Source organism: Cupressus sempervirens, chromosome 3 (genome assembly GCF_028749045.1).
Source record: "Cupressus sempervirens isolate cs-2001-9-10 chromosome 3, ASM2874904v1, whole genome shotgun sequence".
In the NCBI taxonomy this organism is placed as follows: domain Eukaryota; kingdom Viridiplantae; phylum Streptophyta; class Pinopsida; order Cupressales; family Cupressaceae; genus Cupressus; species Cupressus sempervirens.
This window is the reverse complement of record NC_143120.1, coordinates 721,623,593-721,635,804: the sequence shown is the minus strand read 5'-3', so window position 1 is coordinate 721,635,804 and position 12,212 is coordinate 721,623,593. Positions and strand designations below refer to the sequence as shown.

General features: G+C 35.7%; 1 protein-coding gene across 2 annotated transcripts in view; it reads left to right on the top strand.

The window, feature by feature from the left end:
• The first annotated feature begins 528 nt into the window (after positions 1–528).
• LOC149568799 (SET domain-containing protein) overlaps positions 529–12,212 on the top strand; it is a 97,721-nt gene continuing 86,037 nt past the window's right edge. The window contains exon 1 of one of the 2 annotated variants that reach the window (XM_089821685.1): positions 529–1,443. In XM_089821685.1, coding sequence (XP_089677811.1) covers positions 1,054–1,443 — 390 coding nt within the window. In that variant the 5' untranslated portion in view covers positions 529–1,053. The remainder of the gene's footprint in view (positions 1,444–12,212) is intronic. The other variant, XM_089821686.1, reaches the window with a different exon arrangement.

Sequence of the window (12,212 nt, the reverse complement as noted above, 5' to 3'; positions counted from 1 at the left end):
AAAGGGCTTATAAGAATGGTTCCATAATTCCAGATATTATTAATGTCACCACTCTTAAAAAGAAGAATTGCAAGACTAGTTGTCCAAGCTAAATGAAACTTTTGGTGAATAATGTTATTTTTTTTTTCTAATGTGAGATACAAAAGTTTTTATATCCCACATTAGATACTCTGCTTGACGATCAACTAGGTGTTTTTCTTATCCAACACCTAACTTCTCGATACCCATTTTGATATCTTGAACAATGAAAATCATAATACTAGTATTGAGAAGGGGGAAGTGTCCACCTTAAAATCTTCTCATAAAACTACTTGAAATAATCAAACTACTAAAAAGTTATAATATTTTTTTCTTTCTTTTTCTTCAAAAAATAACTCTTTCAAAAATAATTTGTAAAAATCAACTCTTTCCACCTCATAATCACCAATTTTTTTTCCTTTCTTAAAATTTGTATATAAGCTCTAATAATTTCTTTTTCCTAATTTGTAGACCTTCCCATTCTTCCTCGAACCAAATATTAACTCGAGAACATTTTCTTACACAAATATATATTCTCTAACCCTCAATAGGTACATTTTGTAACACCATTGCTATGAATTCCTTGTGAGAAACCTAGGTCTCTAAAACAAAAACATTCTTGTGAATTGTAACAGTAGGCACTGTCCATTCATATATACGGCGTGTTTCATCTCTGTGCTATGAATTCCTTGTGAGGAACACCTAGGTTTCTAAAACAAAAACATTCTTGTGAATTGTAACAGTAGGCACTATCCATTCATATCTACGGCGTGTTTCATCTCTGTGCAATCCGTATAAGTTCAGACAGCATAACGGCATAAACTAAGAAGAAGATGACAAGAGGATTGAGATCGTTCAAGAGTTGGATGCAATCGAATGGCAGTGAATTCCAGCACAGAAAACTACCGATTCTGAAACACCTAAAAAATCTTGTTAAATGTACCACTATGTAGTATATGTTAAATCTACGTCGCGTTTCATCACCTGCAATCCCTAAAAGTGCAGACAGCAAGACGACATTTAACATATAAAAAGATGTCAAGACAAGTGAGATCATTCAAGAGGTGGATGAAATCGAATGGCATAGAATACAGTGATGCTCTTGACCTCTGCATCGGGCAAGGAAACAGTGTTGCAGGCATCGGAGTAAGGGCTCTGTGCGACCTCAAAGAAGGGGACCTCATTGCCACCATACCTAAGAAAGCATGCCTCACCATAACAACCACAACTGCCTCTCACTTCATTCAAGAGGCCGGTCTTGGGGGTGTCCTAGGACTTGCAGTAGCACTAATGTATGAAAGAAGCAAAGGTCCTTCCTCTCCTTGGTATGAATATCTGCAGTTATTACCATACCAGGAGTGTGTGCCCTTGGTTTGGAGTGTTGGTGAAGTGGACACTCTTCTTGCAGGTACTGAGCTCCACAAGGTAAGTAACTTAAATCCTGCTCATGTTAGTGTTTTTACAGTGCACTGTGTGATAAGTTTGGTTAATAGTCTTAATATTTGTAAACATGGATGATGCTTAAAACAGTCTTCAAATGGAGCTCGCTGTACCTGTACATTAAAATTTATTCCTACTCCCCTGCTTTGGGTATGGCAAACAGTTATAAAATCTCCCAATCGAGAGCGTAGCCGCTATAGTCCAATGCTCCTTTAAATTAGTTTTGGTTCAAACTGATTGATTTCTTTTCATCTCTGCTCTAGCCCATAGTTACAAGCTTGGATTGCATTCCCAGAATTTTTTATTGAAAGTGGCGCTTTACTGTACTTCATAATTTTACGCTTGAGCTAGGATAATATTCTTAAAATTTGCAAACATGATAACTTGAATACACCCCATAATTGTAAGCTTTGATCATAATCTTTAGGTAAACATGGGTGATGTTTCAGTGTTTCCCGCTACGGTAAAATTGTGTCACGCTGTTTAGATTTGTAAACAAGGGTGCTGATTTAATGTAACCCCAGATTTTGAGTTGTATCGCGTTCTTCAAATTTATATGATTCTTGAATGTAACCCATAATCATAAGTTTGTATCACATTCGTAGATTTTGTAAACATGGTTGATGCTTGAATACACCCCACAAATGTGAACTTGTGGGTGGCTCACATTCTTAAAATCTTAGGCGATGATTTAATGTACCAGATATTCATACGATTAGCTTGTATCACAACCTTAAGACTCTTAAATATAAATGATGCTCAATAGTAATTCATAATTGTGAGTTTGGATCACATTCAGATAAGTGATGCTCTATGGTACCTCATTACTGAAAGCTTGGATTACATTAAAAAAATGTTTAAACGTAGGTGAGCCTTTGAAGCATCCCATAGCATTAGTGTGAACATCTATTGTAAAATTTGTGAAATGGGGGATGCTTCAATGTGCCTTACAATTGAAAGTTGAATCACCCACTCTTGAAATTCCCAAACATGAGCAGTTCTCAAATGCATCCCACTAAGGTGACCTTGGATAATATCCATTAAATTTATAAACACAGGTGACGTTTGAAATTTACTCTGCGATAATTCTCATTGAGTTCTCCACGTCTTCTTGTCTTCTAGGCCACTTAATTCTGCCAAAGTGGATTTGAAATTGGGTTACACTATTATAAATTTGCCCCTTAATGTTACGCCATAACTTACACTAAAATCTACTCACTCTGTTCTCAATATGTATCAGTTCATGTCACTTGTGAAGCACACTGAGGAGATAAATTATGGGTTCCTTAAGCACTGTTATAAGGACTGATAGACTTAATTTATGGGGTCATGGCTTCTGATTTCCTATATGAATTTAATGGACATGACATTCGTCTTCAGGTTTAGTGAGCTGCATTTCAATTATTCTGTGGCACTTAATTTTTATTCCATGAACATGCACACCCACGTGTGCACATGTACAGACATATGTGCACCACGCACGAATGAATTAAATGTCCCAATTTCTGAATAAGATGAAAATGCAGAGACAACACAGAATTGATAGCAGAAATCAGAGATTAACAATTATTATCAGAACAATATACGATCAGAGATGATTCTGCAACTAGCAACAGGTCTTCCAACAATGAGTATCCACATTGCAAGGTGCGGATACAATTGATATACAATTGATGGTGCAATCATATGCCTGTGTCACTCTGAGGTATATGATGTATACAAATCTGATGCCTTGAAACTCTGCGATCACTGTGTATGAAGATTACTTGTCTCTGTATTGATAATATTGGTTCATATAAATCGACTATGGATGGCTTGTGCTCTAGATTTCTACTGTGGCCTTTGAGGGTGAGAATGTGCAGTTTGTAACTGTATGGAATGTCAATATGTGTGATTGGTGGGTACAATGTTGAAGCATGTATGGGATGATGAATGGAATAGAGATGTTGCCGTGTAAGGATGACGATATGGAGTTTGTTGTCAATTGGATGTGTGCTTGGTGAAGTTGCAGCTGCTAGAGACAAGCTCGATTACAGAGTATGTATATCTCAGTGATTGGTATTCTTAATTTATATTTGCCACCCTTTCTCAGTATGCTTTTTGGAATCACAGAATAGTACAGCAATTACTGATGTTGCCGATGATTGGAAGTAATGATATTGCTGTGTGAATGTGCCAAGATGTGTATTGCAATGCTCTCAAGATTGAATTGTTGTTGCCTTTTCCTGATCGTAGAGTATGATGGAGCTGGTAGTATATGTGATTGACTGTAAAAGATAAAGATATATGTTGTTGAGCTTGTATGCTGGAATGATAGAAGTTGCTACTTGAAATAGAGATCTGCAATGAGGATATGTATGCCACAGTGTAGATCCTCACATTTGGAACCAAAGGCCGAATGTTGGGATGCTACAGTTGGATGCTTAAGTCTGCAAATGATGTTGATATCTGATTATAATCTGCAAAAGATGATAAATCCAATCTGTCCAATAAGGTCACAAAGTGTCTTCACATTATTGGAGAAACCAACAGACTAGGGAGGATCTCTCACCCCCAAAACTGCTCTCCAATGCTCAATTCCTCAGTTGGAATTCTAGATACAAGAAGTGATACGTCCTGAATTATCCTAATGAACAACCAAGTGACTTACTTAAATTTGCAATTTTAAGCCCTAAACCTCAAAGGTGGCAGTCCTAAAACTGGGTGCCCAAATTTAAGATATAAAGATTGGTCCTATCTAATGCAAGGTGGTGCACTGGTGTGCCCCCTTGATTTGGCCCCTTGTGTGACAATTAACTCTTGTGGGACTCGTGCTATAAACACACACTTCCTGTTGCAAATGGGGATACCAAATTTTTCCCTTAGTGGCTTGGTGTTTACCTTTGTCTGTTGTTGGTGCTTGTTAGATTTAGTCTATCTTGGCAATAGTTTGTCTTGTAGTCTCCTAAGTGATTGAGAATTCTTGTCAAGTCTTGGTGGAGTTTTGATCAACTTGTGGAAAAGTGTGAGAGTGGAAACGTTGAAATTAGATCAAGTGAAGTTCAGAGCATGGGTAAGATGGAGACTCCTTAAGTTTGTAAGTTGGTTGGGTAGAAATATGCCAATGTTGGGGAACTTGAAAGACAGAAGTGTCTAAGAATCCTGTTTAAAACAAGAACCTCAATGAGTCTTGCACAATCAATTGAAAGTCAAGTTCCTGACAGATGGATTTCTTAGGCCAAAACCTTATGGTTTTCTAGCTCATTGGGTGAAATATGGTCAAACTATGGAGCGTTTTCAGCTTCTTAGTGATTTTCCAACATCCTTGGGAACTATTTCCAGTTCCTTAATTTCACCTCCTTGGGAGTACATTTCAATTCATTAGTGAATTTCTAACCTCCTTTGGCGTGCATTTCCAGCTCTACCTCTTCAATCCACCCCGCATGTGTAGAGGAAAATTGCAAGAATCAAGTGGTTTGGCATATAAAATGAAGAAGTCTTTCTATATTTTTGGTTCACAAGTCAAGTTTTTAGGAAGAGAGAAGAATATCTTTATGTTTGAATAAGAGATGAGAATTTCGAAAGGGGAATGTGGAAAGTCTAAGTGCAGTTGCTTTCTCATTTCCAGCTCTGATATGGAAATCCGACCTCCTTGAAGAGCATTTCCAGCTCTGCCTCTAATTTCTGACCAAGGATGGTGAGACAATTTCAAGATCAATCACAAAAATGGCTAAGTCCTTCAAAATTTCCATTTTAGCTTCTGATTTCCAACCTAAAGATAAGGTTCAAGTTTGAATTTTTAAACATGTAAGATGAGGTTTCAGGGATGAAGATGAATGAAAGAGACTCAATCAGAAAATCAAAAAGAAAAAGTTCAATGATAAATGATGGAAAAAACTCGAACTGTTGATATTTGGGAGCTTCTGTCGGATAAACCTATATATAATTATATATGAGATATAATTTGTATATATATAAGTTTATTGTTATATGAGAGAAATTATTATATTATATACATAACGATGATTAAATTGATAAGTAGGAGACATGTCACATGATTAAATTTTAATAATATTAATTATCTAATTAATGAATACATATGTCCCATTCATAGGACATGTCTCTTCATGGCTTATTCTCAATTTAAATTAGAGGTCACTGCCATTTGGAAAAACATACCAAATACAATGACAATGTTTAGTATATGTACAACGATCCTCAGAAAACTAACATGGTATCAAAGCCAAGTTCCTTCTATAAAGCCTAAACAACTTGAAGGTAGATCTAAGCACGGTTAAATATGGAATAAATAAGAGGCAATGATACATATGTAAGGGAGAAGAATAGTCTAAAGCTTGTATATGGAGTTCTTGTACATAAATAATGTCGTGCAAACCTTGCTAAGGCATTTACGCATGAAACACAAATAACTTTGATATTAATCGGGCCTATTGGAAATGTTTTGTGACTACCAACAACTGTTAAGAGACGTATAGCAGCAAATGAATCTCCTGGAAATCTCGACAGGTAATAGACTATGGAAGTGAGAGGATGTGGAATATGGGAGGAGACATCTGATAGAGAATCCAACTTAGTGGAGGAATATAGAGCATACAAATGACAAACACATTTGTGGAAGCGTAAGTTACACCATACCCGACAGGAAGCATCAGGAACTATTGGAAACAATCATAATACTTTAGTCACATCATAGATAATTACAATGGTGATAGAGATAGAAGGCGGAATCGAAGGTAGAAGACATTGAAGCAGATCAACGGTATGAAAGAGAATGCCTTAGTCTGTCAATGATTGGAATAAGGAAGCTTCCATCGACTGCCCATAAGCTCTACTATTATAGAAAGGGAAATACCATATATTTGGTGCCATTGCAGATCTCTAGTCAGGACAACATAAAGATTACTACTAGTCGATCAAGCATGTCCTTGTGCCAATACAAAGGCCAACACTGACGTAGATATCATGGAAGAAAGGACAATAATAAGGAAGTAAATTGAAAAGGGGCGAATCCCTTCATGCTTCATTGAATAATAAGAGGGAAAAGTAAACTTATTAACTCACTCCTATTATAATTGCCATCCCACGTGAACTAGCATGGAAAGGTAAAATTGCATATAGAGGAATGACCATTAATTAAAATTATCAAGGGTGAATACATAATGATTTGACCACGCTACAACACTAATGCAATATAGTGAGCGAAGGTGTATGGACGACTTAATTGATTCTAGGCAAAGGTATCTAAGGCTGCTGTGTTGTCGAGAAAGGGATATAAAGATCGATGCCAGAAGTATAATGATTTGATTGTCAAAAAGGTGTTGTGGGCCCTTGGTAAGGCCACTATGGATCAAGGAAAGTACAATGGGTGTCTTCCAAACAAATCGACAATGGTAAATGGATAGACAAGATCATTAGCACAATAGGAAATATAGGTGAAAGAAAGTTATGTTAGGCATGTGAAGAGTACGTGGGAAGAGGACTTATTTTGTACGTCATTTCCTTGCAAGCCATCTTAGAGGTCGCATCGCTTGGTGGACCCAATGGGATATAAAATATAGTTCAAACCATAATATTAAGGGGGTCGGGAATGACATGATGAATTTGACCAATGGCAAGGGACATAGACTAAATACATAGTTCTTGTGGGCAAAGGTAAAGTATACATAAGTATGTATTATTTCGTTCTTATGATCTCATTTCAATATGTTGAATATGAAATATTTTGACTGCAATGAATATATATATATATATATATATATATATATATATATATATATATATATATATATATATATATATATATATGGTGATTATACATGAAGTCAAATATATATTTTTAAAGAATATAAGTGAAAGTGGTCACTATAGATTATTATGTGTCTGTGGATTTAATACGAAAACGATATGTTGAAAATATAGATTTAAGTTAGATCTATATTAAATTGAAATGATCTTATTATGCAGAATTATTGTCCTTGGGTATTATAGTAGTCTCTTTCTTATTTCTATATGAGCTATATACCTTGATCTTTTACCCTGAGAATGTTCTTGTAGGAAAAAGAGGGAGATTGAGATTCAAAGGGAGGCTGACATTTTAGGCAACCTGGAAAGAGAGGGAGAAGATAGAGGATATGATTCAGTCAACCTTTGGTGATCTCAATCATATTGATTCAAAGGGAGTAAACTATGTTGAGATGGATTCTTCAGTGATCAATAAATTGTGGCAGACAAGAGGACTGTGATTCATGAATATACATTGTGGCTATGTGATTTTAGTGGGCCTACACCCTATGTACATCATGAGGAAGTGATGACTTCCAAATGATGTTACTTGTATTTGCAGAAGTTATTGAAAGGTGACAATCTTACAATAACTTACTTTTCTATTACGATGGATATCTTACAATGTCTATGCTAATCATAATAGATGACATTTCACATGGAAGATGTTTATGTAGTAAGCATTACAAGAATGCAAGTGCACACACCTTATAAACATTTTTTAGTACATGGTGAATGTTATGCATATTGATATTTTGGAAGGCCATTAGATAGAGTACTTGGCAAATATCACACGTCTTGATGTTTTGGAAGGCCATTACTTGGAGTACTTGGTGAATATCACACGACTTGGTTCAATACTCTTGATATCAAAATGATGGATATCTTCTGATCAAAGATCTCCTTAATCTTGCTAACTTGATATTACATTGAGGTAATACTTGTGTTAATCCTCCCTAGCTAAGAGGGAGTGTTGATGTTTTGTAGCTTCTATTGGATAAACAAATATATAAGTATGAATAAAAATGATTAAATTTTATTATATTAATTGTCTAATTAACGAATAAACATGTTCCATTCATGGGACATGTCTCTTCATGGCTTATTCTCAATTTAAATAAGAGGTCGCTGCCATTTGGAAAACACATACCAAATACAATGGCAGTGCTTAGTACATTTGCAGTGATCCTTAGAAAACTAACACAAACTTGAGTGAGGAGGGGCAATTTTTAGTTTGCTCATTTCCAGCTCCAAGCCAGAAATCCAACCTCTACGAGGAGCATTTCCAGTTTCCTTGTAGAATCCCAACTTTGAAGGAAGCATGATATTTTGAGATAAAATAGCCAAGTCAAGTTGAGATCCAATTCAAGATGAAGAAGGTATTAACTGTGATGGAGTTTGATTCAAGGTTGAGGGAGTTTTGAAAATAAATTTTGACAGATGAAGTCGTAAAATCAAGTTGTTCATTCCCAGCTTTAAGCTGGAAATCTGTCTTGCTCCTTGACCATTTCCAGCTCCACTTCTCAAATCCGCCTAAGGTTAGAAGTTGTTTCAAGGACAACTTGCAAAGTGGTCAAGTTTGAAATCCATTTCCAATGGCCACTTTAAATTCCAACCTAGAAGAAGCATTTTATTTTGATGTGAAATTGCAAATGGTCATGTTTGAAATCCATTTCCAGCTCCTTAGTGCATATCTGACCTCATTGATTGGGTAGTTTAAGTGGCATATCCAGCTTGTATACTAATTTCCGACCTAGGTAAATTGCTTATTCTCAATTCTGGCTGTCCTTGTTGATAAGGCTCCTAAATTTGATTTAAAATATTTCAAAATTTGAATAAAGGGTTGGCCTCCTCAACTAGCCCATCGTTAAAGAGGCTTGGATGCTATAAATAAAGATCAGTTGAGTGCATTTCAATCACACCTCAAACACATTTTATATTGTAGAGCAGAGCAATAACAAGGCCAGCCATCTTGATCCATTGAGAGACAATTTCAAAAGATAAACAAGCATTCTAAGAGGATAAGCTCTCAGATCTGATCACTGGAGAGCAAATATGGAGACAAGCCAAGGCATAAAAAGTATAAATTTGCCACTAGTGGAGCAATGATCAGAGCAGACAAGGCTCATTTTATCTGAATAAAGACAATCAGAGCAGAGGTGAATAAAATCAGATAGGCAAATTTCATCTAGAAGTTTGAATTCAATTGAGATCAAGAAGGTTTTCCAATACTAAGGCAAATTCTGTCCTAATCATTGCGGATTCTCAAGAAGTAAGGTGCAGTACAATTCAAAATCAGACACAGGGGTGGCAATATGAGAGCTGAAGGAGCAGATCAGAGCAATCAAAGGATGTATTTGTTTTGAAGTGTGAAATGGGTTTTGAGTATGGGCTCCCAAATTTGTATTTATAGCCTTTCAAGCAAGAAAAATGGAAAATTTTAACTTAATGATCTTGCTTACCTAGTGTTTGAAATTACTTTAATAACATCACATTCTGTCCAAGTAAATTGCACTTATAGCTAACATGAAGAAACCCACCCAAAATTTCCAGCTTACCCTTTGATTTCCATCCTAGGTCTTTGGGAAAAACTGAATGGGTCCAATTTGAACAAGGCAAATGTTCAAATACTTAAAGAGGTTGCATTCCTTGCAAATGTTAGGATTAACAAGATAGAAATAACAATTACATGCAAATAACCAATATCAGAAATAAATAAAGCACATAGAAGACAACACAAGACAGAAATATTTAACGTCTTTCACCCAATCCATGGGTTACATTCACCAAGCAACGAGTCCAATATTCTTATTATCAAGTGATTACAAGCTGATTGCAATCTACAATCCCTTACAACTCAATACTGCCACAAGAAGCTACAAACTAATCATACATTATGAAATACCTAACCCTAAGCCATTTTATATAAGCTTTTTGCCGCTTACAAAATTAGGGTTAGAATAAGTCGTCCAATAGGAAAAATAGCAGCTGATGCTTTTTACAATAATAAAGTCAGTTGAGCTTTTCCAAAAACCCTCTTGGGGGTGTTGTCCCAGGACTTTGCAAGGGACGCTGCCCCTTGACCCCGTCTTGGGAAAAACCTCGTAGAAGTAATTTGGGGAGAAACTGCACCGAATAAGGTGGGAAAAATTAACCTCTGAGTCTGATTAGGCTCCACATCAAAACAACAAATCTGTCACAACTTTAGAAGTGATCAACCATTTACAGTGATTATAGGACATCAATCAAACACAACTCAAAAGTATAATCATGGCAGGAAAAAAACACTTAGGTGCTAATTTAGGAGGTAGATGTGCTAAATTTCCTGAAAGGAGTGCAAGTTCAAGGCAAATTTGGCAAGTTAAAGGTAGATGGAATCAAATAAATCAGATTGCAAAAAGTCAAGTAAAAACTCAAGAAGATTGGTGTTGAAGGAAATGCAATGCACATACCCAATCTTGATGAATTTTATTCACAGAATCAAACATTTTTATATCTAAGAAAAATAAAATTTCAGTATTGAAGGGTAGAATTTGAGGTGTTTGTGGAGCCATTTTGTGTGATTTAGTGGCATTCTTGTGATATTCTTTTGCATGACATGAGTTAATGATGCGAGGGCATTAATTTTTCATTTTTATTATTTCACTCACCTAAGGGTTTCATCTGCTATTACAATCCATGGCATATTCTCCTTCTCTTTTATAGAGATAGTGGCATGAGGGATGACAGTGAACTGAGGAGGAAGATATTTTCAACAACATGGAGGGTACAACTATGAAAAGGTCAAGGAATAGTACATAAGATGGTGGTGAGGGATGAAGGACTCAACAATGCAATTGCAACACAGAGGATTCATCAATAAATGCAAAGATCAATGCATTCAACAAGGCAACATAGAGAGATTTATGACAAGTTTGAGCTCAAAGACAAATTCACATTTTGACAAGGACAAGAATAGGATAGCTTTACAATTGGAGAATGTTATCACAATCTAAGTAATGAGGGACTATGACCCATCACAATTATTCGCAAGGGAGATAGTTTCAAAGATTTAATCAAAATTAGAGAGATATCTCTGCTTTGTCAAGGGTAAGGATATGAACGATGAGATGGTGCCCAATCATCTTCAACTAGTCAAGTAATTTCAAGTGGATATGTGCAAGTTCATCCAACCAAGTTCGTTCAAAAGTAGACATGTGGGATGCATTTAATGAAATGCTTTAATCAATTTTCTCATTAATCCATTCTTAAAAGGATATGCATTCTAAAGCAATGTTATACTCTCATTATATCACGTCAAATAATTGTATGCAATAATTGTAACTAACCTTAATTAGGGTTTCACTAAATTATCTTGGTGGTTGATTTCAAATCAATTGGGGCCCTTCGTTGTAATTGAGAGGTTTGTAAAAGGCTCGACCTTCTTACTTGTAAGAGAGTTAGTTAGCAAATGGTAAATAGAAGTAGCAACTGGAGACAAGAAATTGTTTCTGAGACTATGTTGAAGTTAATATACAATTTTTATTGAAGATATGGCGGATTCTTGTGTGTTGCTTCTACATTTTGCATGGTTTCTACTTCACTAAGTTTAGTCAAAGTTCATTGATTGGAATGGAGAAATGCAAAGACATAGAATGAATTCCATGTTCACACCTTTTGTTACTTGTTTATTGCAAGTCATAGTTTAAGGTGAGTTTGAACTTGATTTAATACTAAGTTCAATTGTGAATGCTCATTTGGATTGTGCCAATATGGGGTATTTGGAGAATGTTGGCATTATGACAATCCTTCATTACTATTGGAGATTGCATCATCCTTCTGTAGTTGTTATATTTGGTGAGCCAAAGCTTGGTATGAGAATTACACCCATCTAAGTGTCACCCATGATATCATTGTCCTTAGGAGTAAAGTAGATTTCCTAACCCTTCAATCTTTTTTGTCTTTATTCAAAATTCTAGTCAATAATTTTGGAT